The 27,996-nt window shown below is 49.7% G+C and overlaps 2 protein-coding genes across 2 annotated transcripts; one reads left to right on the top strand and one right to left on the bottom strand.

The window, feature by feature from the left end:
• The first annotated feature begins 101 nt into the window (after window positions 1-101).
• LOC127034619 (uncharacterized) lies at window positions 102-27,516 on the top strand. The gene is made up of 7 exons (XM_050923659.1): window positions 102-223; window positions 1,227-1,459; window positions 2,882-3,005; window positions 21,203-21,369; window positions 21,864-21,937; window positions 22,312-22,413; window positions 27,297-27,516. The coding sequence occupies exons 2-7, from the start codon at window positions 1,238-1,240 to the stop codon at window positions 27,463-27,465; spliced, it is 858 nt and encodes a 285-aa protein (XP_050779616.1). The 5' UTR covers window positions 102-223; window positions 1,227-1,237; the 3' UTR covers window positions 27,466-27,516.
• LOC127034611 (hydroxysteroid 11-beta-dehydrogenase 1-like protein B) lies at window positions 5,758-20,182 on the bottom strand. The gene is made up of 6 exons (XM_050923631.1): window positions 17,442-20,182; window positions 9,936-10,066; window positions 9,393-9,504; window positions 7,437-7,625; window positions 6,340-6,483; window positions 5,758-6,047 (listed from the first exon to the last, which is right to left on the bottom strand). Exons 1-6 carry the CDS (start codon window positions 17,767-17,769, stop codon window positions 5,833-5,835), a joined length of 1,119 nt encoding a protein of 372 aa, XP_050779588.1. The 5' UTR covers window positions 17,770-20,182; the 3' UTR covers window positions 5,758-5,832.
• Window positions 27,517-27,996: the final 480 nt, after the last annotated feature.

Here is a 27,996-nt window from a genome sequence, read left to right as displayed (position 1 = left end):
GCCGCTGCGGGGCAGAGGGCGGGGCGACGCGCGCTAGCTTCCCTGGAGTGACGTAGTAACCCTGCACTCCTAACCGTCACACTAACGCATTGTCACGCGTGCGGCTCACGCGCCGACCTCCCCGATTGGGCCGCTACGGACACGTGTTCCGGGAGCCACCGACCCTGCGGGAACAGCCGCTACACAGGGGACAGGGAGTTCGTGAGCCCCGCCCACTCCCGGGGTAGGGGACAAGGAGCCACGCCCACTTTCCCTCCCCCATAGGAGACCTAGACCCTTCTCTCAGTCCGGGGGACAGGGAGCCCCGCCCACTGATCCCATCGAAGACTGAGCCACGCCCACCTGCATTTCCTCTTCCTCCCTCCCCGCACGCCCATAGGGCGATTGGGGCTGTAGGAACTGATCTAGTCCCTCTTGCCTTCAGTGGTATAAGGGGTGGGCAGGTTCACCTGCTCTGCCTTCCCCGCTGTAAGAAGAATGAGGGGTTCAGGTCTTTGCTTGAGGTGTAATGGGGCCGGGCTGTTCCTCTCTGTATTTTCCAAGTTGCTGGATGGCCCCTCCTAACCTGTTATTGAATGAGGGGAGTGAGTGGGGTCATCATGGTCCAGTCCAGCCCCACCAGTGCCTGTGGGTCATGGTCCTGCTGTGCATGGCCTGTCACTCTGTGACACCCCCGTGCCCCATGGGGGCACTGGCTGCACAGGGAGGTGGGGACGGAAGTGAAGATTGTGGTAGTGTTGTCAGCCTCTGGGCAGGAGTCTGAGGGGACCTGCTCAGCTGCCGCCTCTCTCTTGGGAGAGGGGATTTGACTCCTCAGTGGCATTGAGCCAGCTCCCCTGCACAGCTGGAAGTCACCTTCCTCAAACAGGATGCAGGTCATGGTCTTAGCACTGCCCTTGGGGAAAATGCTTCTGTGTGCAGAGAAGGAGCCTAAGAGAAGCCACGCCCAAGAGGATCACTTATCACCTTATTTTCCTGTGAGAGGATGTTCTATCCTAAAGTTTTCAGCAGTTTCAGCAACTCAGTTATTGCCTACACAGATTCTTGCCAGGAGAGGCTGGCACTAGGGTAGCTATTAGCTCCAATACAGCAGCAATCTACCCTCTTATGTGTCAGTGTCAGGGCCTCAGAATGGGAAAGGAGGGAGGCCTCTACTTGTCAGTAGGAAGTAACTCTGCTGGCTTGCTTTCCCAGTCAGGATAGCTTTACTACCTGTTTTTCTCTAGAAAAGCATAGGATGGAGACCTTGGATGAGTTTGACAACGAGTACCCCCTCAGTATGTCATTCTGCAAGCTGATTTCCCCTGAGGACTTTGAAGTACAGTCTTTATCCTATACTGAGCAGTGCCTGCAAGAACTGTATACAAGCATGGAGCGGAGCCCAGAGATCTGTGAGAGGGTCATGCGAAAGCGGAAGCAGATGGAGAAAGAGGCAGCTGGCCTAGCTTCATTCTTAAAGGTACCTGCAGTGCCTTCCTGGCTAACAGCTCCTCCTTCCCCCAACATATCTGAGATTATTGCCGGGAGATTTTATCGGGAATAACAGCGAGAGAGCGTGTCCCTCAGAGCCAGGAACTCTGACTACTCTAGTAATGAGACAAATCACCATGTAGGTTTGCACCACCACTCCTTTCCCTGTTTCTCCTCAGGCTGCTGGTATCTGTGCCACAAGAAGAGGAAAAGGTCTGTTTTCCAAATTGTACATGAGCTTTCCTGAAACCTGCAGCCCTCTCAGGGTTCCCCCCTGCCTCCAGCATGGAAAAGCCTAGATGTAGCCTCATCACATGACCTGGATCAATCTCTTCTGGCACTGGGGAAAGAAGTGCTAGCTTGAGACCACCACTGTAGTCTCCGCCTGTGTGTTGACTCTGATTCTCAGATCGCTATTTGGAGAGCGGTCCTAGTGTTAAGGGGAGTTAAATGTTACTGAAATCACAGGTTGTGATGATATACGTTCAACCTGGTCAATATGAATCCAGTCATGTGATTTCCACTAGTGGGAAATTATGGGAGCAAATTCCCGTCACCCCATGGAAAAATTACTCTGTTTTTTAGGAATTTTTTATTTTTGTTTGCTGGGGGAGTGTGCAGGGAATAGAGGCTGGAATTGACAGAGGAAGTGATACTGAAGCTATTGTACTTCCTCCTTTCCCCTGTAGTAAGGGCTCCTTAGCTTGACTCACATACACTCTCCAGCCCTCTATCTGCTCTGTTCCATTAACTTTCCCCTGATTCCAACCCACGTTAATCTAATGGAAGGCTGAAGGTACCTGACGATTCTGTATGTCACTGCTCTGGCAGTGTAAAGGGGCCTTAAAGTGAGTGTAAATGTCCCTCTGAGACTGCCCCTTGTGCAGGGAGCTGCCTGACCTGTGTAAAAGCTCTACCCCAGTCCTTCTCCTAGTCCATAGCATAGGGGTGCATTGAGGGGATGGCCAGATTGCACAGCACTACAGCTGTTCTCGGATTAACAGGGTTCACAGGAGCTATGGGAAGCAGAATGTTACAGCAGCCCAGAGGCTGCTGCAGTTTACACTGGGAGCATGCACAACCCTACTAACCAACGGAAGGAGGGGGGGCGTTAAAAAGGTAGCTTAAAGCTATCTTTGTGATTTCAAATCACTAACGCTCCCACTGCACACACAGCCTGGTTTTCAGTTACTCTGTTCCTGTGCTTGGGGCAGGGATGGAAGCTGTGGGAGGGACAAACAGAGCATCAAAGCCATAACAGCTGTTATGTGGAATACTGGAGAGATGGTGAGGTAGTCTTGTGAACCAACAGTCCACTTTGGCTATTAGATAGCAGTATCCACTGCAGAGGTGAATAGCAGTGCCTTACCCTCCCTTTCCCCTTCCCCCCCCCCCCAATGTTGTTTTCTAGGCCAAGTTTTTCTGGACACTTCAGGGAGAGATGAATTACTGTAACTATGTGGGGATTGCGGAGATGCAAGAGAAGGTGGTGCAGCTGAAACGAGACATGCAGAAAGTGAACAACTATGCTCAGGGTAATCCCTGTGCTTCAGTCTCCCTTTGGGCCTGTGGCACAACTCTAGGAAGTTTCCCTTCTAGGCTTCCCTCTTTCCATCCTGTGGCTTGTGATGCAGAAGAGAAAATGCAGCAATGTTATAACAGTGCCTTTCCCTATTGGGAAGGGATAACTCAGGAGTCTAAGCACAAGGTTGAAATAGCTAAGCTCCCCGAAACAGTTTATTTTAGCTAGAATCTCTCTAGTGATTTTTATCCATAGATCTGAATGCTTTACAATGGGAGATAAGCAGTATTATCTCTGTTACCTATGAAGAATTAGCCATAGGGAGATGAAGTAACTTTGTGACAGTCACACAGTGAGTTGGGGGCAAGGCTGTGAATTGTACCGAGGTCTTCTGTTTCCAAGTCTAGTGCCCGGACAGCACAGCCTCCCCAGTTTGCCTCATTGTCCTGGGCCAAAATTTCCCTTTCATTGTGCACCAGTTGTGTGCCTATTTGCCGCTCTCCCATCCCTGACATGGCTATGTTTTAGTGGTGGTTTATGTATAAAAGTTTGTGAACCACTTTGGGATGTCTGGGATGAAAGATGTTATATAAATATTAAATGTAATTGTTTGTTAATTAGCTGTTTGAATTCTGATGGCCATTTTCACCCCTGTCTATGATATAGCTCTGATGTATCCTTCTCCCTTCTCGGCTTCCTGGTTATATTAGCAACTGGTATAGAGAGGGGTGTGTGTGTATCAACCTACAGCACTTCAGCATACCGCACACTTAACTGTGTAGACCCTCCTGATGCACACTAAAAGTTCCCTAGTATGTACTGACATACCACAGTTTGAAACAGAGAGACGGGACTGTCCCTTATCGTTATGCTCTAATTGGTGGACAGCAGCTCTGAGATCTGCCCAGAAGCCTATACAACTGCATAGTTTTGAACTACTTAGAAGAGCCGGGAAAGGACAGCCCTTGACAGGAAAATGCCCTCTCTGTATCCCCACTCTGGGGTCTAATTCCATGCATTATTAGGTAGTCTATGGTAGCTGCACATGCACCTCATGCCAGGCTGGTGGTTAAGTTGTCCGAGTAGAGGAGGCTGTAAGCTACACATGTTAAGGTGTCCAGATGCTAGAGATGACTGAAGGATGGAGCTGTGTCTCATGGCTCTGTCCAGCTCTGAGGTGTGTATTTTGGGGCTCATGGGGAAATCTTAGCTCAACATAAGAACATAAAAACGGCCATACTGGGTCAGACCAAAGGTCCGTCTAGCCCAGTATCTTGTCTTCTGACAGTAGCTTACGCCAGGTGCATCAGAGGGAATGAAAGAACAAGTAATCATCAAGGGGTCCATCTCCTGTCACCCATTCCCAGCTTCTGGCAAACAGAGGTTAGGGACACCATCTCTGCCCATCCTGTTTAATAGCGATTGATGGACCTATCCTCCATTAATTTATCTAGTTCTTTTTTGAACCCTGTTATAGTCTTGGCCTTCACAACATCCTCTGGCAAGGAATTTTACAGGTTGATTGTGCATTATGTGAAAAAATACTTCCTTTTATTTGGTTTAAACTTGCTGCCTCTTAATTTCATTTGGTGGTCTCTAGTTCTTGTGTTATGAGAAGGAGTAAATAACCCATCCTTATTTACTTTCTCCACCTCAGTCATGATTTTATAGACCTCTATCATATCCCCCCTTAGTAGTCTCTTTTTCATGCTGAAAAGTCCAAGTCTTATAAATCTCTCTTTTTACAGCAGCTGTCCCATACCCCTAATCATTTTTGTTGCCCTCTCTGAACCTTTTCCAATTCCCATATATCTTTTGTGAGATGGGGCAACCACATCTGTACACAGTATTCAAGATGTGGGCGTACCATGGATTTATATAGAGGCAATATGATATTTTCTATCTCATTATCTATCCCTTTCTTAATGGTTCCCAACATCCAGTTCACTTTTTTCACTGCCGTTGCATGTTGAGTGGATGTTTTCAAAGAACTATCCACAATGACTCCAAGATCTCTTTCTTGAGTGGTAACAGCTAATTTAGACCTCATCATTTTACATGTATAGTTGGGATTATGTTTTCCCATGTGCATTACTTTGCATTTATCAACATTGAATTTAATCTGGCATTTAATTGCTCAGTCACGCAGTTTTGAGAGATCCTTTTGTAGCTCTTCGCAGTCTGCCTGGGACTTAACTATCTTGAGTTCTTTTGTGTCATCTGCAAATTTTGCTGCCTCACTGTTTACCCTTTTTTCCAGATCATTTATGAATATGTTGAATAGGACTGGCCCAGTACAGACCTGTGGGGGACATGATAGCAGTTTTCAGGTATCTAAAAGGGTGTCATCAGGAGGAGGGAGAAAACTTGTTCACCTTAGCCTCTAATGATAGAACAAGAAGCAATGGGCTTAAACTGCAGCAAGGGAGATTTAGGTTGGACATTAGGAAAAAGTTCCTAACTGTCAGGGAGGTTAAACACTGGAATAAATTGCCTAGGGAAGTTGTGGAATCTCCATCTCTGGAGATATTTAAGAGTAGGTTAGATAAATGTCTATTAGGGATGGTCTAGACAGTATTTGGTCCTGCCATGAGGGCAGGGGACTGGACTCGATGACCTCTCGAGGTCCCTTCCTGTGCTAGAGTCTATGAATCCTCTCCATTCTGAAAACTGACCATTTATTCCTACCCTTTGTTTCCTATCTTTTAACCCATCTCTCTGTGCACTTTGGAAAGATTATGTCCAGCGCAAACATGAGTCCAGCATCTCAGTTGCCCCCTCTGCTTGAGCAAGGTTTTCCTTTTATTGTGCTTCAATGTGAAACTGAACTGCCCTGAGGCTCAGAGGATATTTTCCAGGATGAGGAATTTGTCCAGCATTCTTTCCATCAGGCCTGGCATCCATTCCTTTAGCAGCAGCAGAGGCTTTAGGCTCCAGTAAGGATATATGACCTCTCGATGTCGCAGCACACCAGCCCGCACCACTTCCCGTGCACACTCCTCTTTGGGATTTGCCTGCATGGTGATTTTATCACCGATGATTTTCAAAGCATTGTCTGGGATAAAGAGAACAATTATCACACAGGGTATCTCCTTCCCTCTCTTCTTCCAGATTAAACAGAGTGTATCTGGGTGCATTGGGGAGCATGAACTCTCTGAACTACAGGAGCCAACTCCCAAACCTTTTCTATAGTTCTAAAGATCATTATCATATAATAAATCTCCTGACCTCCCCTTATTTCCCTGAGATTATCTCTCAACATCTGGATGATATTTATCCCCTTCTGCACTGTGTGTTGCAGCCTAATGATTGGGTCTGCTCAGTAGAGAGTAGCATTTTTGTTTTACCTGTGTCAATATATCCCAGCACAGCAACTGTGACTGAGAGACTGATCTCCCGAAGCCGCAGCTCCCTGCGTAACGAGCTGTAGAATCCTTCCAGAGCAAACTTGGCTGCACTGTATGAGAGGGTGAATGGGGCTCCTATCCGACCTGAAGAGAATCAAAGCAACAGGAATAGCTGAGAACTTCCCTCAAGGAAACGATTCGCTGAGGGAAATGGTTTTAGGCATGTGGAGCTATCAGAGGACAAGCTGGAGTCTCTCACATAGATCCAAGTCTAAATTACTGTTCAGATCATTTTTCTGTTGCATAACTGGCAACCTCAGTAACCAGACATGTCTTCTATTAGATGGGGCAGCCTTACCAGCTCTTGCTGGGATCCCATCAAATCTCACAAGCTAAACAGGGGCAGGGCATGTCAGTGCTTGGGAGGAGACCTCTAGGCAGGGGCGGCTCTAGCTGTTTTGCCACCCCAAGCATGGCAGGCAGGCTGCCTTCGGCGGCTTGTCTGCGGGAGGTCCCCAGTCCCGCAGCTTCGGCGTACCTGCTGCTGAATTGCTGCCAAATCCGCAGGACCGGCGGACCTCCTGCAGGCAAGCCGCTGAAGGCTGCCTGACTGCTGCCCTCCCAGGGACCGGCAGGGTGCCCCCCGCAGCTTGCCGCGCGAGGGACGCGCTTGGAGCGCTGGTGCCTGCGGCCACCGCTACCTCTAGGGGCACTTGTAGTGTTGATGGTTTCGTAGGTGGCCCTCTTTACTCTGCTTTGAGTTACTACTCAGACTAAATCACCAGGGTAGCTGCATTTCAGTGGTGGGTGAGTGATCCCAGTGAACAGTTTGTACAGAGCATTTTGAAAGACAGATTCGGAGGAGAGTTGTAATTACTCATTCTCTGCCACCAAAGAGAGAACGAAACTTCTCTGGAACTAAAAGCCTTTGTAACAGGCAAGAAGAGACTGGCTGTGGTTGTAACTAATGGCTTTTCCTGTGAAGGAGGCGAGATGAGACAGTGATTCCACCAGTATTGTTAGCTGTGAGATTGGTTTGACTGAGTAGGGAAGCTTGGATGCGTTCACTGGTAACTGAAAGGAGCAGCCTTCCTTACCACTCAGGGATGAGATGACAATGATGCTGCCCTGAGACTCCTGCAGCATGGTCATTGCAGAAACTGTCAGCTGGACGTAGCTCAAGAAGTTGACAGTCATGGAGCTGGTCACTGCTGCCATGTCTCCTTGGAATGGCCCAAACCGGCCACTCCCCCCAACATGGTTCAAAACCAGGTAGTCGAGACCCCCTGAAAGAGAAAGGGAAACACAGATTCAGATGAAGTGTGTGCATGTGTTCTTGGATCAGGATGGATGCGGTACACTATCTGCCCTCTCTGCTCCAAGATAGCAGCCGTTCTGAATCAAAGTCCTACCAGAATCAGGGGATCTTCACTGGGATGCACTCACATTTCATCACAAATATTTCTTAGGTGGAGCTGGACTAGGGTGACCAGACAGCAAGTGTGAAAAATCGGGAAAGTGGGTGGGGAGTAATAGGCGCCTATATAAGAAAAACACCCGAAAAATGGGACTGTCCCTATAAAATCAGGATATCTGGTCACCCTAAACTGGAATAACAGCCACTGAGGTCAATACAGTGCTACCCTGACATAAAACAGTTGTGGGGAGCCAAAAATCCCTACTGAGTTCTAAGTGAAACGCCATTATATAGGGGTAGCGGTGGCAGGACTGCAGCGGTGATTTAGAGAGCCCAGGGCTCCCTTCACGGGGAGTGCCAGGCCCTTTAAATCGCCAGTGGAGCCCTGCTGCCACAGCCCCGGGGTAGTGGCAGCAGGGATCCAGCGGTGATTTAAAGGTCCCAGGGCTCCCTGCAGCAGCCCTGGACCCTTTAAATCACCGGCGAATCCTGCTGCCACAGCCTTGGGGTAGCAGCGGCAGGACTCTGGCGGTGACTTAAAGGGCCCGGGGCTCCGGCTCTGCAGGAAGCCCGGACCCTTTAAAGCACTGCCTCGCTGCTGGAGCCCCGGGGTGGTGGCAGCAGGGCTCCAGCAGTGTTTTAACGGGCCCTAGGCTCCCTGCAGCAGCCTGATCCCTGGACCCTTTAAAGCGCTGCCAGAGCCCCGCTGCTACCACGCTATATGCGAACCCGTGTTATATCAAGTCGCATTATAACGGGGTAGCGGTGTATTTAAACTCCCACAGATTTAAAAGGGAATAGAACTGGACTCTGATATTGTTGGCCTTGGTCCCAAGCTGATTCCCACTTTCCCCAGAGTCAGGATGCAGATCAACTATTCCCATATACTCTCCTGCTAATGCTCTTGATGGCTGATGACTTTGGAGTCAGGACCCTAGCAGAGAAACCACTCAGAACTCCATCCTGCTCATATGCCAGTGGAGCCGTCTCAGGCATATACAGTCAGATTCTGCTTTTCCCTCCTCTGTGCAGACTGCTGAAGACCTACCCCACTTTCACTGCAGCCTTCCCTCCTCCCTGACAAATCCAACCCAGTACCCGCTGTATGTCTGACTTGCCTGCAGCTACTCAGTGCACACTCGAGTGCTCTATTGTGAGAGATGGTGTTTAATCCATCTGACACTGAGCACAGGCAGCTTGGGATGAAGCAGCAGCTGTTGATTAAAGCAAGCACCCTTTTCCATGGAGGGCCCCGACATCTGTGATGGAATAACATTAATGGCTGTTCAACTTCCCGGTGAAGCTGCTCTGCTACCACTGAGGTTTAGTGCAGGGATTTCCCAGCTGGAGCGTGGGGAAGTCCCCATCTGGAATTCTCTGCATCTCTGCTGCCAGTTGAAGTAATTAGTTATTAAAAAGAGAGCTCCACTAAGCCTACAGGGAATCAGTGTTTGGGAATCTGTGTGGCTGGGCCAATCCCTAGGATGGTCAAGCTTTTTCCTATTAGCAGAAAAATGGAGCATCCTGTTTCCGGGAAAGGCAGCATGGGTGATTGGAGCAGATGACCCAAGAGAGGTCTGCGTCCTTCCCTGTCCCAGGAGGACAAGGAAAAGGAGGGAAGAGATGCAAGTTTTACTCAGTTTGTTTCTGGCTTCTTCAATGACATTCTGGGCTGAAGTCAAGTTGTTCATGTCGGACACCACATGCCTGGCAGAACTCGCTCCCAGTTCCAGACACTTCTGTGCCACCTGAAAACAAAAGAGCAGCTGTCAGTAAAGAACTTGACACTGCAGCAGGCTGTGCAGCCTTTCACATTGCAGCTGTTTCGTAGCACAGAGTAGAGCATGCAGCCGTCTGCTTCAGTTCGCCCCACGTTAATGGATGGGGCAGGAACTTGGTCTAGCATGAAATAGAACGGACTGAATGCTGCTGAAGAATCACACTGGGCAGGGGAGCAAAGTGATGATTTGCAGCAGCACGCTCAAGGCTGCATCCTGGCCTCGGGTGTGAACACAAATTCTGTTGAGAGAAGAGGGTTGTAATGTGGGTGAGTGGCCAATGTGTCCTGGTGTTTGGCCATCCCTGCACCCTGCTGTGTGGGATTGGAGAGGGGGGTATAATGGAAGCCCAAATGTTCCATTTCTCCACCCTCCTTGGGTTGCTTCTTTTGGGGTCTTACCTCCTTGAGCTGCTTCTCCCTCCTGGCAGTGAGGAGCAGGTGCGCTCCCATTCGTGCAAACTCATAGGCTATTTGTTCCCCAATCCCAGTGCTCGAACCAGTGACCAGCACACGCTTCCCTTGCACCATTTCTGGAGGTTTAAAAGGCTGTTAGCAGGAATTTGCCCCTGTAATAACCTTAGTCCCAGATTTGGACCTTAGCGTCCAAAATATGGGGGTTAGCATGAAAACCTCCAAGCTTAGTTACCAGCTTGGACCTGGTACCTGCTGCCACCACCCAAAAAATTAGAGTGTTTTGGGGCACTCTGGTCCCCCTGAAAAACCTTTCCTGGGGACCCCAAGACCCAAATCCCTTGAGTCTCACAACAAAGGGAAATAATCCTTTTTCCCTTCCCCCCTCCAGGTGCTCCTGGAGAGATACACCGACACCAGCTCTGTGAATCCAAACAGAGTGAATCTCCCTCTCTGTTCCCAATCCTGGAAACAAAAAGTACTTTCCTATTCCCCCAGAGGGAATGCAACATCAGGCTAGCGATCCAACACACAAATCTCCCCTTGATTTCTTCCTCCCACCAATTCCCTGGTGAGTACAGACTCAATTTCCCTGAAGTAAAGAAAAACTCCAACAGGTCTTAAAAGAAAGCTTTATATAAAAAGAAAGAAAAATAAGTACAAATATTCTCTCTGTATTAAGATGATACAACACAGGGCAATTTCTTAAAAGAATATTGAATAAACAGCCTTATTCAAAAAGAATACAAATCAAAGCACTCCAGCACTTATATTCATGCAAATACCAAAGAAAAGAAACCATAGAACTTACTATCTGATCTCTTTGTCCTTACACTTAGAAACAGAAGACTAGAAAGTAGAACTACTTCTCCAAAGCTCAGAGCAAGCAGGCAGCCAGAAACAAAGACAAAGACACTCAAATCCCTCCACCCAAAGTTGAAAAAATCCGGTTTCCTGATTGGTCCTCTGGTCAGGTGCTTCAGGTGAAAGAGACATTAACCCTTAGCTATCTGTTTATGACACGCCCCCCAAATTGCAGACAGTGGGGAAGCTCACTGGCGGCGATTTCCTTCTAGAACTTGAAAATAAACAGATTAATACAACACATACACCTTTACATATACTCCTAAGTATATAACTAACAGACTTCTACATTTTAAGAACACTTTTTAACTACTGAATTCTGGGAAACTCTCACGGGAGAGTGCATCAGCTACTTTGTTAGAAGCTCCTGTGATGTGTTGAATTTCAAAATCAAAATCTTGGAGAGCCAAACTCCAACGAAGAAGTTTCTTGTTGTTCCCCTTGGCAGTATGAAGCCACTTTAGTGCAGCATGGTCAGTTTGTAGTTGGAACCGCCGTCCCCAAACATATGGGCGTAGCTTTTCCAGGGCGTACACAATGGCATAGCATTCCTTTTCACTGACTGACCAGTGACTTTCCCTCTCAGACAGTTTCTTGCTGAGAAACACGACAGGATGGAAGTTGTGATCTGTTGCTTCCTGCATGAGCACCGCTCCTATACCACGCTCAGATGCATCTGTGGTTACTAGGAATGGCTTGTCAAAGTCCGGGGCCCTGAGCACAGGGTCAGACATGAGCGTTGCCTTAAGTTGGGTAAAGGCCTTTTGACACTCATCAGTCCACTTAACGGCATTTGGCTGGGTCTTTTTGGTCAGGTCGGTCAATGGGGCAGCGATTTGGCTGTAGTGTGGTACAAATTGCCTGTAGTATCCGGCCAAGCCTAAGAAGGATTGGACCTGCTTCTTTGACCGTGGGACAGGCCACTTTTGGATAGCATCCACCTTGGCCTGTAGGGGGTTTATGGTTCCTCGACCCACCTGGTGCCCCAGGTAAGTCACTCTGTTTTGGCCTATTTGACACTTTTTGGCCTTAACAGTTAGTCCGGCCTGCCTGATGCGCTCAAAGACCTTTTCCAGGTGTAGTAGGTGTTTGGGCCAGGAGTCTGAAAAAATGGCCACATCATCGAGGTAGGCAACTGCAAATTCTCCCAGTCCAGCTAGTAGACCATCTACTAGCCTTTGGAAGGTGGCGGGTGCATTTCGAAGGCCGAAAGGAAGGACATTGAATTCATACACCCCCGCATGGGTGACGAATGCTGACCTCTCCTTGGCAGGTTCATCTAGCGGTACTTGCCAGTACCCCTTGGTTAAGTCTATTGTAGAGATGAACTGGGCACGTTCCAACTTTTCCAATAGCTCATCGGTACGTGGCATTGGATAGTTGTTTGGACGAGTTACCGCATTTAGCTTACGGTAGTCCACGCAAAAGCGTATTTCCCCATCTGGTTTGGGTACCAGAACCACTGGAGATGCCCATGCACTGGTTGATGAGCGGATTATACCCATCTGTAGCATGTTCTGGATCTCCCGCTCTATAGCGGCTTGGGCATGAGGAGACACTCGGTAGGGTGGGGTTCTGATTGGGTGAGCATTACCTGTATCAATGGAGTGGTATGCCCGTTCAGTCCGTCCTGGGGTGGCTGAGAACAATGGGGCGAAGCTAGTGCACAGCTCCTTGATTTGTTGCCACTGCAGACGTTCCAGGGTGGTTGAGAGGTTCACCTCTTCCACGCCACCGTCTTTTTTCCCGTCATAGTAGACACCGTCAGGCCACTCAGCATCATCTCCCTGGACTGTAAACTGACAAACCTGTAAATCTCTGGAATAGAAAGGCTTGAGAGAATTAACATGGTACACTTTAGGCTTTAGTGAGGAATTGGGAAATGCTATGAGGTAGTTTACAGCTCCCAGGCGCTCTTGGACCGTGAATGGCCCTTCCCATGATGCTTCCATCTTATGGGCCTGTTGCGCCTTCAGGACCATAACCTGGTCTCCTACCTTGAAGGACCGATCTCTGGCATGTCTGTCATACCAGGCCTTTTGCTCTTCTTGAGCATCCTTTAGGTTCTCTTTAGCAAGGGCTAAAGAGTGTCGGAGGGTGCTTTGTAGGTTGCTTACAAAGTCCAGAATGTTAGTTCCTGGAGAAGGCGTAAACCCCTCCCATTGCTGCTTCACCAACTGTAATGGCCCCTTAACCTCGTGACCATACACAAGTTCAAATGGTGAAAACCCTAAACTGGGATGTGGTACAGCCCTGTAGGCAAACAGCAACTGCTGCAACACTAGGTCCCAATTATTGGAGAATTCGTTGATGAATTTTCGTATCATGGCCCCCAAAGTTCCATTGAACCTTTCCACCAGGCCATTGGTTTGATGGTGGTACGGGGTGGCAACCAAGTGATTCACCCCATGAGTTTCCCACAGTTTTTCCATGGTCCCTGCCAGGAAATTAGACCCTGAATCTGTAAGGATGTCAGAGGGCCAACCTACCCTGGCAAAGATGTCTGTTAGGGCCAGGCACACAGTGTTAGCCCTGGTGTTGCCTAGAGCGACTGCTTCTGGCCATCGGGTAGCAAAGTCCACTAAAGTCACTACGTACTGCTTTCCTCTGGGCGTCTTTTTTGGGAAAGGGCCCAGAATATCCACAGCTACTCGCTGAAATGGGACCTCAATTATGGGGAGTGGCTGGAGAGGGGCCTTGACCTGGTCTTGAGGCTTTCCCACTCTTTGGCATACCTCACAAGACCGGACATACTTGGCAACGTCCTTGCCCATCCCCTCCCAGTGGAAGGACTTCCCCAACCGGTCCTTGGTTCGGTTCACCCCAGCATGGCCACTGGGATGATCATGGGCTAAGCTTAAGAGCTTCTCCCGGTACTTAGTTGGAACCACCAACTGTTTTTGCGGCTGCCATTCTTCCCGGTGTCCACCAGAAAGAATTTCCTTGTATAAAAGTCCTTGGTCTATAACAAACCGGGATCGATTAGAAGAGCTGAGAGGCGGTGGGGTGCTCCGTGCCGCCGCCCAAGCTTTCTGTAGGCTGTCATCTGCTTCCTGCTCAGTCTGGAACTGTTCCCTTGAGGCTGGGGTCACCAGTTCTTCCTCAGACTGTGGACTTGGGCTTGTTCCCTCTGGAAGCGATGTAGGTGATGGGGTTGTTTCCAGTGCTGGTGAACCGCTCTCCGCTGGTGCACCTGAGGGTATTTCAGGCTCTGGCTGAGCCTTTTGGGTATGGCTGTCTGTTGTTTCTGCCAGTTTTGGCTCGCTGGCGCCCTCTGGCGTTGAGTTTGAAGATGTAGTTGCACTTGCTGGTGCTGGTTGCTGTTCCAGTTCCGGGCCTGGGACTGGAGATGCTGTGGCTGTTTCAGTGGTAGGCATGGAATCCGGGTCCACTACCTCTGTCTGGGTCTCTGGTAACACAGACGGGGCCTCTGTGGACGGTTCAGGAACAGGAATGGGTCTGGAAGCTTGCCTGGTTTGGCTACGTGTAACCATTCCCACTCTCTTGGCCCGCCTCACCTGGTTGGCCAAGTCTTCCCCCAGTAGCATGGGGATAGGATAATTGTCATAGACTGCAAAAGTCCACATTCCTGACCAGCCTTTGTACTGGACAGGCAGTTGAGCTGTAGGCAAGTCTACAGCTTGTGACATGAAGGGGTAAATTGTCACTTTGGCCTTTGGGTTGATGAATTTGGGGTCAACGAAGGATTGGTGGATAGCTGACACTTGTGCCCCCGTGTCTCTCCATGCAGTAACCTTCTTTCCGCCCACTCTCAAATTTTCCCTTCGCTCCAAGGGTATTTGAGAGGCATCCGGGCCTGGGGATCTTTGGTGTGATGGTGGTGTAATGAATTGCACTCGCATGGTGTTCTTGGGACACTTGGCCTTGATATGTCCCAGTTCATTACACTTAAAGCATCTTCCATCTGATGGGTCACTGGGCCGAGGTGAGTTACTGGAGACTGGTGAGGTTGAAGGGTAGGGTATCTGTGGCTTTACTTGGGTGGTATGTGGGGTCTTTGGCTGTCCTCGGTTGTAGGGTTTATGGTCTGTGTGCCCCCTGGGGTAATCGTTCCCCTTGACAGTAGCTTTCTTGCTTTCTGCCAGTTCCATCCATTTGGCTCCAATCTCCCCCGCCTCAGCGATATTCTTGGGGTTTCCATCTTGTATGTACCGTGTGATGTCTTCAGGAACACCATCCAAGAACTGCTCCATTTGTATGAGGAGGTTCAGTTCTTCCAAGGTTTGAATGTTGTTTCCTGTTAGCCAGGCCTCATAGTTTTTTGCAATGTAGTAGGCGTGTTTGGGAAATGACACCTCTGGTTTCCACTTTTGGGTTCTGAAGCGCCGACGGGCATGATCTGGGGTTATCCCCATCCTGTATCTGGCCTTGGTTAGAAAAAGTTTATAGTCATTCATTTGGTGCTTAGGCATTTCAGCTGCCACCTCTGCTAAAGGTCCACTGAGCTGTGACCTCAATTCTACCATGTACTGGTCTTCGGGAATGCTGTACCCAAGACAGGCTCTTTCAAAATTTTCCAAGAAGGCCTCGGTGTCATCACCTGCCTTGTAGGTGGGAAATTTCCTGTGCTGTGGAGCAATATTTGGCGCCGGGTTGTTAGGGTTGGCTGGCACAGGCAGCCCAGCTTTTGCCAACTCCAGTTCATGTTTTCTCTGTTTTTCCTTCTCTTCATTCTCTTTTTGTTGTTTTTCCATTTCTCGGTGGTGGTTTTCCATTTCTCGGCGGTGGGCCACCTCTTCTTCTTCTAGTTTTCTTTTGTGTGCTGCCTCTTGGGCTGCCTGTTCTCTTTGGAAGGCTGCCTCTTTGATCTGTTCTTCTCTTTCTTTCATCTCCATCTCTTTTTGTTTTATTTCCAGTTGTCGCCTGTGTTCAGCTTCTTTGATTTGTTCTTCGGCGTCAATTTTTGCCTTAGAAGTCATGGTTCCTGTTTTCTTGTGTTGGGGTGCCCTCCGGTGTTTATCTTCTGAACTGCAGGTTCTCTGTTGCCTCCTGAAGTCTGCCTAGCAACAGTGCCTTTAGCTAATTTTCCTTTTCTCTTTCTAGCTAATGTTCAATGAAGGGAAACCAGAAAAACCACTTTATTTGCATGCCTATAAGTGCTGGTACGACTCTCAATGGGAGTGCTATTGCATGACAAAAGACCCTTAACATGCAAGCCACAAACTGCGAGAGAGAGCAGAAAAAAAAAATTCTCTCTGGTTCCCTTTTAAAACCAACTGCTTCTCTCTGCTAAAAAGCCCTTAGCAGAGAAAAGAAAAATATAATATTTCTACTGGCTTCTGGGTTCTGTCTATCTCCCACCAGCTGCCACTCATGTAATAACCTTAGTCCCAGATTTGGACCTTAGCGTCCAAAATATGGGGGTTAGCATGAAAACCTCCAAGCTTAGTTACCAGCTTGGACCTGGTACCTGCTGCCACCACCCAAAAAATTAGAGTGTTTTGGGGCACTCTGGTCCCCCTGAAAAACCTTTCCTGGGGACCCCAAGACCCAAATCCCTTGAGTCTCACAACAAAGGGAAATAATCCTTTTTCCCTTCCCCCCTCCAGGTGCTCCTGGAGAGATACACCGACACCAGCTCTGTGAATCCAAACAGAGTGAATCTCCCTCTCTGTTCCCAATCCTGGAAACAAAAAGTACTTTCCTATTCCCCCAGAGGGAATGCAACATCAGGCTAGCGATCCAACACACAAATCTCCCCTTGATTTCTTCCTCCCACCAATTCCCTGGTGAGTACAGACTCAATTTCCCTGAAGTAAAGAAAAACTCCAACAGGTCTTAAAAGAAAGCTTTATATAAAAAGAAAGAAAAATAAGTACAAATATTCTCTCTGTATTAAGATGATACAACACAGGGCAATTTCTTAAAAGAATATTGAATAAACAGCCTTATTCAAAAAGAATACAAATCAAAGCACTCCAGCACTTATATTCATGCAAATACCAAAGAAAAGAAACCATAGAACTTACTATCTGATCTCTTTGTCCTTACACTTAGAAACAGAAGACTAGAAAGTAGAACTACTTCTCCAAAGCTCAGAGCAAGCAGGCAGCCAGAAACAAAGACAAAGACACTCAAATCCCTCCACCCAAAGTTGAAAAAATCCGGTTTCCTGATTGGTCCTCTGGTCAGGTGCTTCAGGTGAAAGAGACATTAACCCTTAGCTATCTGTTTATGACAGCCCCACTGCTTCCCTAAGATCCTGGGCATCGGGGAGCCCTAGGACTCCTACGCTGATTCTCTCAATCCCAACAATATGTACCATCGAAGAGGGTCTATCTCTTCATCTGCAAAATGGAGATAGTGATACTCCAGGAGTACTGAGAGTATTTGTAAAGTGCTGAGCACTAAATTATACAACTGGGGAGTGGTTACAACTTTGATCAGCCTGACCTGTTGGAGCAGAGACCATTTGTGATAGGGGTTTATGTGTAATTGGACAAGTTAGGGAGGGAAAGGACCTATTAGGTCACCCCATCCCTCTCCCTCCCACTACAGAATATGGTACGTCCAGGCTCGCTTTAAATGTCCCAAGCGATGGGACTTACACTATTTCCCTTGGAAGGCTATTCCACAGGCTAATGCATCTCTCTGCAAACGTGGTCTTACCTGCTATTACAGAAAGCATGTTCCCCAAACACATCGCTCCTGTGATAGTTCCCAGTCCCCAGAGGGAGCTCATGGCAAGCACCAGAAAGTTGGTTCTCTCAGTGGCTCCTTTTAAAAAGAGGTATTTTCTCCCTTTCCTGATATTTGGGTTCCCCAGCCTCTGAAACAAGTTTCTCCCAAGTCCTGGTCTTTCCTTGCTACTCAGAACCAGCGTTTCTCCTTTGTCACCACCTGGAGGAAATCTTCTGCTGCAGCCACAAGGCTTCCATTGTGATAACACGTCTGTAGTGAAGTATCTGGCTTCTCTTAGGGCATCGTTGGGGCTCATTTCCTGTCACCATTTTGCATTTGCTAAACTCATTGGAGTGGTTCCCCTTACAGTGGAGACTGAGCCACACGCACCCTGCTTCATTACCCCCTTTTACACTTGCCCTTCTCTTTGTTCACCTCTTGTTTTTCAGCTCCAACTTTTTATATGCCTCTTAAATAGATCATTGTCATAGATCTAGCTTAGTTTTAGAAAGGATTTTTCAATTGCTTTGGATGCTGTCAGTAGTCAGCAAATGGGAGTCATCGTTTCCCTTTGCATTGAGCTGTGAGAGTGCCACAAAAGGGGACTAACCTCCGTCCTGATTTCAACTCATTTTTTGGCAATCAGTGAAGGATCTGATCTGTAACAGGGAGTCAGCCCTAGCCCTCTTCTGTGCCTGGGGTGTGAATTCCCTGGGAGCCCGTCCTGCTTTGCTTACCTGCAGATAGGGTTTCCTGGCTGTAGAAATAATAAGCACATAGGCCAGCAAGGAGTGAGAGGAGAAGCCTGATTGCAGCCATTGTATCAGCTCTGTGATAGATACTGGAGTGAATCATTAAACCCAGCAGGCTCTTTCACATCCAAGTGCTAAACCAGTGAAGGTCACAGTCTGATTTCAGCCTATGCCACTGTCTGATTTCTCTCACCAGCCTCACATTGGAGCATTGCATCACCTCCCTCCTGCCATCAGTTTGCACTAGACTAGGTATGTGCTAGGGCAGAGATTTATCGTTTAACCCAGATCCCCTTTTGCACAGTGCACCGCATATGGTGCCATCTCTTCTGAGCTGCATCCAACTGTTCTGGCTTGAACTACATGGAAGATGTTAATTGGCTGCTGTTTAGGGAGAAAGTTACTCACCTTTGTTGTGGGAGAGCAGACTCTGGAAGCTGCTGCAGACCATTAGCAGCCATTTGAATGTCCTCTTACTGTCCCTTGTCAATATGAGCGTTTTGAGGGATGGTGGGTTAGGGTGAGACCCAAAGAACATTGGAGACAGCTTCTCCATCCTGACTAGCTGGTAGGGAGCATCACTAAACAGTACTATATATGTTCTTGTACCATGCTCATCAGCATAGTATCTGAGTGCCCTCCAATTGTGCATTAAGCAACATGATTAATGTCTGCCATATGTTGTTTGGTCTCTCATCCTCTCTCCACAGGGAGAAATGTATGCATTGGTGTCTTGCTTTAGCAGTTTTTTTTTTTAAATAACTATACATGTTGCTATACATTTGTTAGAGAAGGCAGGTGAAAGAAATACACCTTGCAGTTGGAGTGCAAGGTGGTGTGACTTGTTATGGATCTTAGTTCCTGAGGGAGTTAATTTCATAGTCTTGGACCAGCTCCTGAGAAAGTTCTGTCTCCTGCACAGATAAGCTTTTACCCTTATGGCAGAGAGATCCATTGAGCCAGAGGAACATGGAGAACATTGTCAGTGGAAAGCCATTGCCTCCCTCAGAGACCAGAGTGGGTCTAAATCTTCCCTCATGTATGGCACTTCACAGGATTTTTCTCTCACTGGTTCCCCACCATAATGGAGTAATAGAAAGGTCCAGTAATGCTCTCCTGCTTGGCAGTGATCACTGGCTATAAGAAAGGGAAGCTGGAGAGTTTGGCTCCCAGGTCAGACAGAATTCACTGAATGCTAGTTATAACAGAGCCTTGATGCTAAAATGATGGGCACATCAGAACTGCCTGGACTGCAATTGCAGCCTTTCTGTTGCGGGTCTGCTGTAAAGAAGAGATTAAGAAATATGGCAAATGCTGGTCCAGTCCATCCTGAGATTAAACTGGCTCAAGCACCCACAGCAGGGAGATGGTTCAGTTGTGTGAGCAAGGAAAGCTGGCTGAGTTGTTTGGATTGCCATGCTTGAGAGAGATGCAGAGAAGCAAGTCTGAAGCCTGTACACAGCACCCTGTGCTTGCCACTACAGAGGGATGCTCAAGCTTGTAGGACATAAATGCCAGCAGGCAAGAATGGACCAATAGCCCATCTAATCTGGTATCCTGTCGCTAACCATAGGAGGTGCAAAACCCTATTGGCCATAATGTACTTAACATCTGATACTGTATCGTTGCCAAGGAGAATTCAGGTGCTCAGGTAATGCCTTGAAGCATGACAGCTGTTGGCCCTTATAACTATTCCCCTCGCTGGGGCCTCTGCAGATGGTGTGACATTATTTTAAAATGCAGTGGGTCTAATTTGCAAAGCTATTAGCAAAAATGCATAGGTAGTTACTGAGGTTTCACTTGCACTTTGGGTATCTGCACATGCCAAGCGCTAGCTGTGAGTCTTACTAGCTATCACGTGCACAAATAGTAAATATGTACATTTTTCTCCAGCTTTTTGAAAATTATGCTCTCTAGACTATACTAAGCTCTAATGATGCACTAATATATTGTGGCTGTGTTTCACTTTTTTATGTGTTGTTGTAGCCATGTTGGTCCCAGGAGAGACAAGCTGTGTGAGGTAATATATTTTATTGGATCAACTTATCTTGGTGAGAGGGAGATGCTTTTGAGTTTACACAGATCTCTTCTTCTAATATCCTCGGACTGACACTGCTACAAAAATGCTTTTTTATACCAGTCATTATTTCCTGTATTGAGACAAATTCAAGATACATAGGTTACAGAAAATGGGTGTGTGTGTGCGCGCGCATGTGCAGAGCTTGGGATTTTTGCCAAAGAAAAAGAACCCAGCCACAGCTGAGCTGCAGGCAGGATGGGTGGATGAACAAGATCAATGGGTCCCTTCTGGATTTTAATGACTAAGAGGAATGTCACTGCATTAGGCTGAAACTCAACAAATCGAATCTGTTTTAACTATGGGCATTCACTAGGCATGTGTTCAGCACACCAGGATTTTGCTCTCTCTCAGAAGGAGAGTGTCTTAAGCAGGGAGCAATCAGGTGCTTTAAGGAAAATGTCCTCTCTGAATTTATTACTGGTGAAAGGTGCTAGATTGACAGGTCTGGAGGGCAAAGTCCTCTGTCCACACATTCACTGTCCTCCCAGCATTTCTCCTCTCTAGCCTGGAAGGACAACTGCCCAGGGTGGGAGAGTTCAGTCTCCATGACCTCTCTGCTGAGACGGCCAACAGGTGGCCAGTTGTGCTGATGTGGACACTCACCCAATAGGAACTTAACTGAGCCCCTCCATATTTATGTCCTGTAGGCCACAAGCAGCCACCACGGGTTGGGAGCTTTCTGTCACAACTGACCTGAGCTGCATTAGGACACCCTGATCTAGGCTCCATTGACTATTACCAAACCCTGAGCTGTCCAGTTCCCCTCTGGCCCTGATTTTGAAATAGATGGTATCACAAGAACTGAAGAACTACATTGTACCCTGCCTGCCTCTCTGGGCAGTGAAACACACCCGAAGGCCTTACAGTTGCTGGTTTGAAGTGCTTTGGGGGTATGCTTTTGTCTTCTTTTCTCATAGCTGCAAAGGCTGTGAAAATGCGACATCCAAGGCAAGTGACTGGGAAGAAGCAAGCTCTGGAGGGTGGATTCTGTCCCTCCTGGGCCAGGACTTCTGGCTCCACTGCTCCTCCCAAGTTCACCATGCCCAGGGTCTTCGGACCTTTTCCCGAACTGATGAGCAAACAGGTTTGTACTTCGATCTTCCACTAATATTCCTAGGGACCCCAGTCCTGACATATTGTTAAGCCGTGCAAGTTGTCCAGGCTGCCTGGGGTCTCTGTGCTACCCTCACTGTAGTACAGTACACATGGCACCTGTCCCAGGCTGCAAGCCTCTCTAGTGTGGAGTTAATGCTGACTGTTGGCATTCATACAGGAGCAGGAAGCAAGACTCTCCCAATAGGAACAAGACTCAGTAGCTACTCCAGCCCCAGGCTCTCCCAGCAGAGATTCTGTAGGAAAGGGGCAAGAGCACTGGCTGTGCGGGAGCTCACAGCTACTCCAAGTCTAGCCTCCTCAGCAGAGGCCCTGTAGAGAGTGGGGTAGGCATGCTTATTGTGTGGAGGCTCCATCTCAGCTTTAGCCTTTCCCAGCAGGAGCACTGATTGGTGGGTTAGCTAACTTGCTTGTGAAGAAACAGTGCTTGTGCCGTTGTCTAACGAGAACTTTTATTTCCAATAGATGGACAGAGCAACAGCTTCAAACACTGACCTGAAGCACTACTGGGCTGGGGTGTCGACAATGAACCAAAAGAGGTTTGAGGCATTGGGGAGGGTCAGTATTGGCTAGGAGAGGGTGAGAAAGCAAGGAGGAGAGGAAGCACGTCCCCACTTCCTTATAAGTGATGGAGTGAGGGGGAAAGTGAGAGGGAGTTGGAGGGAAGCAGGCACTTTTCAGTTGTGGGCTGAACACACATTTGATGCCCTTCAGCCCCTGTAATGCTGCTCCTCCTGCAGCCTGGTCAGTGTGACGCAGGGATGCCTTCCCTCTTGTCTGTTCCTATAGGACTACTACATCTCCCCCTTCCGGTTCCCCTTGTCCTCAGAGAACCAGGGTGAACAACGGGGCGTTGCACAGTTTGGCTGCGGTGAGTGTTAGCTCTCTTCCTGAATGCCTTGTCTTCCAACAGCATGATTGATCTGCATCCTATAGTGCTGAACCCTGGTGGCTTCCATGCCTCCCTCCAGGCTGGTAACCACATCAATAAGCTGAGGTACACCAGTCTCTCAAGGTAGGTCTCATTAGTTACCTGCAGCAAAGAATCCTGTGGCACCTTATAGACTAACAGACGTTTTGGAGCATGAGCTTTCATGGGTGAATACCCACTTTGTCGGATGCATGATAGTTCCCCGCTATCTCAGGGCCAGATTCTGATCTTGGTTTTTCTGAGGAGAGCTGTACTGTACAAACAGTCCCAGTAAAGAAATGGCAGAAGGTGCTGCTTCCTATGAGAAGGGATTAGAATATGACCCTTGGGGAGGGGCCTTTTGGCTCCTTGTGGGATCTCCTTTTTGGGGAAGGAAAGGGGAATTTGATTACACATGAAGGGCTCTGATCCTGTTCTCACTGAAGTCAATGATGGTCAAGCTTCCACTTCAGCAATGCTGGATCAGCTTCAGCAGAAAGGGAATCCCATCATCTCAGCCTTATGCTGGTCAAAAACCTCCATAGGAAAGAAAAGGTTAAAGTCCATTGTATAAGAGTGCTAACAAATGAAGCAATGCAGTTTAGAGGATTGACTCTGCAATGATCAGATCCTTGACTGGGAGTGGGAGAAGAGGCAGTGTAGCGGTAGTGAAAAGGCTGTAGTGCATTTGTGTCACGGAGTCACCGGGCGATGCTCTGGAACTGCTCCCCACCAAGCCAGTCAGGACTTTGGGGATCCTCCTCTCCCTTGGAGCAGACTTGTTCAGGGCAAGAAGCTCACACAGCTTCACCTCCTGGGTCTCTCCTTGGAGCATTCAGCATCCTCTGCCCCTCCGTGCGCTTCCCACAGCGAGTCCACCCCAGCGGGGTCCTGAGGAAGCCACCGGGTTCTGCACCCCCACTTTGCAGTCAGACGTGACTCTCAGCCAGCCAGTAAAACAGAGGTTTATTCGATGACAGGAACAGGGTCTAAAACAGAGCTTGTAGATACTGCGAACCGGACCCCTCGGCTGGGTCCATTCTGGGGGGCAGTGAGCCAGACCCCCAGGTCTGCCCTCCACCCTTGACCCCAGCCAGCTCCAGACTAACAACCCCTCCCAGCCACTCCTCTCTCCTCAGCCCCTTTCCCGGGCCAGGAGGTCACCTGATCCCTTTGTCTCCAACACCTTCAGCTGGCACCTTTGCAGAGGAGGGGCCCAGGCCATCAGTTGCTAGGAGACAGAGTGTCAGGCATTTAGGTGCACTGGCCCTTTGCTCTGCCAGATACTTAAGAACTGCCATGGGGACACTGAGGCACCAACACAGTATTCAGAGAAAACATTAAGAACTTTCCCAGTTCGTCACATCTCTCCCCCCTTTGAGACCGAACTGAGCGAGGTCACTCCAGCCAGTGACCTGGGGAAGTTCGAACCCACCAAGGTTCCCATGGATGCCCCAGCATCTCTCCCATTCCTTGGTGTGAGTTACACCAGGACAGTCCAGTCTCACGCCCTCCCTTAGGTCGGGTGTGCTTGATGGCACTTGCAGGCCGCATGTGGGAAGGTTTATGCGGTTTGAACCCTTTTGCTACCCCAATACCTCTGGGGTCCAAACTGGGACGGGGTCTTCTCCCAGCACTTAAGAGCCCCCATCTTGGCCTTGGCCAGCTCTGGGCTTGGGCAGCCGCTTCCCACTTTGTGGCCCAGACGCAACACCTCTGCCGTCCCCCCTTACACTTTCCAGCTTTTAAGGTCAGTCCCACCTCCTTGAGGCAGCCCAACCCCCTCTTCACCTGGGACACCTGTTCCTCCCAGGTCTGGCTAAAGATGCACATGTTATCAGTGTCTGCCAGGGCCAAGTTCTCCATCGCCCTCTACTTGTCTAGAATCTCCCCAGGCCTAGGCATGGGGTCGGCATTGGACACTGTGATGGTTTTAAGCTTCTGATAGCCCCCATAAAACCAGATCATCCTGTCTCCCTTGGGGATCAGCCCCACGGGTGAGGCCCATGGGCTGTAAAACGGCTGGATCCCATCTAAAGCCAGCATGTCCCTGACCTCTCTCTCCAGGTTCTGGGTTGCTTTCCCAGTGACTCTGAATGGGGAACACCTGATGGGGAGATTGTCTCCCACCTCAGCGAAGAGATCCCCCCGGGGGTCTTCCCCCTTCTTCATCCAATCCTCCCTCTTCAGGTTCAGGGGTCCCCTCACTCTCCTCCCATCCAGCAGCTCGAACGGGAAGAACCCTGTGGATTCCTGGGGCACCACCAGCTGCCTCCCAATTCCCCCCAGTTCTACTTCCCCTTGGGGAGCCCATTCCCGGTACAGGAATCCCTTCTCCTGCAGGACTCTGTCCCTGCAGCCTTCCCCACGGAGGTTTGCAGCGCTGTGGCCAGCAAGTTCCCTCAGCTTCTCCAAGGAGGGATCCTTTTGCAGCTCGGTCTGGGATTCAGCAGCTGGGGCAGGGAGTGGGACCTGCTCCCTCTCGCTGGCTGGGCCTGGGGTCACAGCCCCCCTGAGCCCTGTCCCTGGTAGCTCCCTTCCTGCTGTGTAATCACTTCCCAGCAGCACGTCTGGACCAGGCAAACCTGTTTGGCAGCTGACCTGCCCTGCCTGGGTGTCCCCCCACTCAGCTGGGGTCTCAGCTCCCCCCGTGCTCAGTGCTGCCCTTGCTGTCCCAGTGGGGACAGGCAGCGAGCTCTCTGCTTTGGTCCCAGCATCAGAGCCAGCGTGAGCCCCCTCTCCGGTGTGCAGGGGGGCAGGGAGCATCTCTCCCTCCCACTCAGCCCCAGGGGGCTGGTTACAGGTAGGCAGGTATCCTGAGCCCAGCAGCCCCTCCCCCCTGCCAGCCAGGTCATTTGCATTTTCACTGACCATTTCCATCCTAGCCAATTGGTTCCCTGGATTTGAATTCAAACCCTCGGCTGTTACAGGAGCGGGGCCTGGATCCTGTCCCATGGGGAGACAGTCACCCCCCAACAGGGCCTCCCAGCCGATATCCTGGAGAACCCCAACGACCAGCCAGCCCGACCTCTTCTGGGTCTGTACAGGGATCTGGGCCATAGGCAGGGCGAGGGGCTTCACCCCAGGGAACTTCACCCAGGTCCCACAGTCCCTCAGCATCTGGGGCTGCACCACCACAGTTCTCTCTGTCCCAGGGTCTCGCCCCCGCAGGCGTGTTTCCCCACTAACCCCTGGGCAGCCCCCTGTGTCTCTTTGATCCACCATCACCAGTCCACGCTGCTGCTGCTTCTCCTGCAGCTTTTCCTCGGGCTCTTGCTCTCTCTCACGGTCCTCTCGCTCTCTCGGGCTCTGCTCCCATCCCATCCGTCTCCAATCTCCTGATGGGGAACCCAATCGTGAAGACCCTCGTCTGATTGGGGACCAGACTCCCGGGGATGCCTGGATGATGCTGCAGCTGCTCTCAGATCCTCTTGTAGCCCCATCTGGGCCAGGAATCTGCTCCTCAGAGCGGTCTTTCTCCTCCAACTGCACGATTAACTGTGCCTTGGTGAATTTCCCCATGCGTAACCCTCTCTTTGTGCATAGGATCACAATGTCCTTCTCAAGGAGATGGTGATAGGCCATCACTTCACCGTTCCCAAGTGGCTCTGGACTCACAGGCCTGTGTGCTCTTGGCTCCCCCATGGTTTCCAGGAAGAACCCCTGGTGTGCCAGCCCTTCTTGTGATCACCACCTCTTTGCCAGGGTCGAGCTGCAGACTCCTCCGCCCCTGGGACTGCTCCTGCAATCCCCCGGGGAACCCTGCTACTGCAAAAATCCTTCTCTCTCCCAGGGTCGAGCGGTAAGCTCTTCCGCCCCTGAGACTGCTGGCTGCAGTCCTCAGGGGGACCCTGTTACTCCAACAGTCCTTCTCGCTGGTCACACACTCCCAGAGGTTAACTGCCCCCTGAAACCATCCCTCTCTGAGCCTTCAGCACGCCTGGTCCTCATTATCCCTCCTTTGTTTTACTGCTCCCCAGTCACTTACTGCAAGCAGAGCCATTCACGGGGTGCAGTACGTCCCACCGCTGCCACCAGTTGTCACGGAGTCACCGGGCGATGCTCTGGAACTGCTCCCCACCAAGCCAGTCAGGACTTTGGGGATCCTCCTCTCCCTTGGAGCAGACTTGTTCAGGGCAAGAAGCTCACACAGCTTCACCTCCTGGGTCTCTCCTTGGAGCATTCAGCATCCTCTGCCCCTCCGTGCGCTTCCCACAGCGAGTCCACCCCAGCGGGGTCCTGAGGAAGCCACCGGGTTCTGCACCCCCACTTTGCAGTCAGACGTGACTCTCAGCCAGCCAGTAAAACAGAGGTTTATTCGATGACAGGAACAGGGTCTAAAACAGAGCTTGTAGATACTGCGAACCGGACCCCTCGGCTGGGTCCATTCTGGGGGGCAGTGAGCCAGACCCCCAGGTCTGCCCTCCACCCTTGACCCCAGCCAGCTCCAGACTAACAACCCCTCCCAGCCACTCCTCTCTCCTCAGCCCCTTTCCCGGGCCAGGAGGTCACCTGATCCCTTTGTCTCCAACACCTTCAGCTGGCACCTTTGCAGAGGAGGGGCCCAGGCCATCAGTTGCTAGGAGACAGAGTGTCAGGCATTTAGGTGCACTGGCCCTTTGCTCTGCCAGATACTTAAGAACTGCCATGGGGACACTGAGGCACCAACACAGTATTCAGAGAAAACATTAAGAACTTTCCCAGTTCGTCACAATTTGTATACCATAATACTCTATGCAAGTAGGTTTGGACCACTGGGAATTCATTCCATACCATGCTGTTCCTGGGTATTTATATGTACCTCATGTAAAGCATTAGAGGAATGTGGCTTAGCCTAATTTATCGGTAATGCCTGAAGGGTGCTGTGAACTCCTTTCACCGTTGCTCAGCTGCTTGTACTGAACAAATAGGGATAGGTGAAAGAGGTTAGCTACCCATCACATTACTTCTCCCTGGCGATCCTCACTGGAAATGTTTTCTTGTTCTAGGCCTCCTGGGAACAGTCCCAACCCTTCTCCCCAAAAGGCAGGCCCTTCTGACATGAAATCCACACCTTCTGTTTTTGACACTCCCATGCTTTCCAGGTTTCAAGGTGGCTCAGAAGATGACATGGATAATGAGAAACCTGGCCCCAGTTCCTCTCCAAAGGGGGCGTAATTGTCTCTTCCTGTATGGAAAGTTGCTACATGAATAAAAGTTCCATGCAAGCTCCTTGATTGTGGGTGAGAACTCTGCTGTGTAGGAGCAATGATGATAGTCTGAAGAGAATAGCTGATTGGTTGCTTGGGAAGCTTTGGCAGGTGGGGCAATTCTGATAGGCCAGAGCTGGTATGATACTTGTGAGCATCAGCAAACAGACCTATGATTCACTGCAAAGGTGTCCCCCTTTAGGTAGAGCTGGTGGTCTGTGGGCAGGGAGACATTAAGCTACCTCACTTCAGATGGCATGTGTAGCAGGGTATCCCCTAACTTATTAGTTTCGGCTGTCCTGATCTGGATTTCAACAAGTGCATGAGTAGAGAAAAGCTCTGTGTCACATAAGCAGCCCTCCCCACTTCGCTACTTGAAGGGGCAGTGTCCTTTCAGCAAGTGACCACAGCAGTCCTGGCCCTGTGCATTTATTATTATTCTCTTTGGAAGGTTACTGTAGGAAACTGCCCTTGAAGATGGCACTAGAGCATTTTAATC

The sequence above is a fragment of the Gopherus flavomarginatus genome, chromosome 15 (genome assembly GCF_025201925.1).
Source record: "Gopherus flavomarginatus isolate rGopFla2 chromosome 15, rGopFla2.mat.asm, whole genome shotgun sequence".
Classification (NCBI taxonomy): domain Eukaryota; kingdom Metazoa; phylum Chordata; order Testudines; family Testudinidae; genus Gopherus; species Gopherus flavomarginatus.
This window is presented reverse-complemented; position numbering and strand designations above follow the sequence as displayed.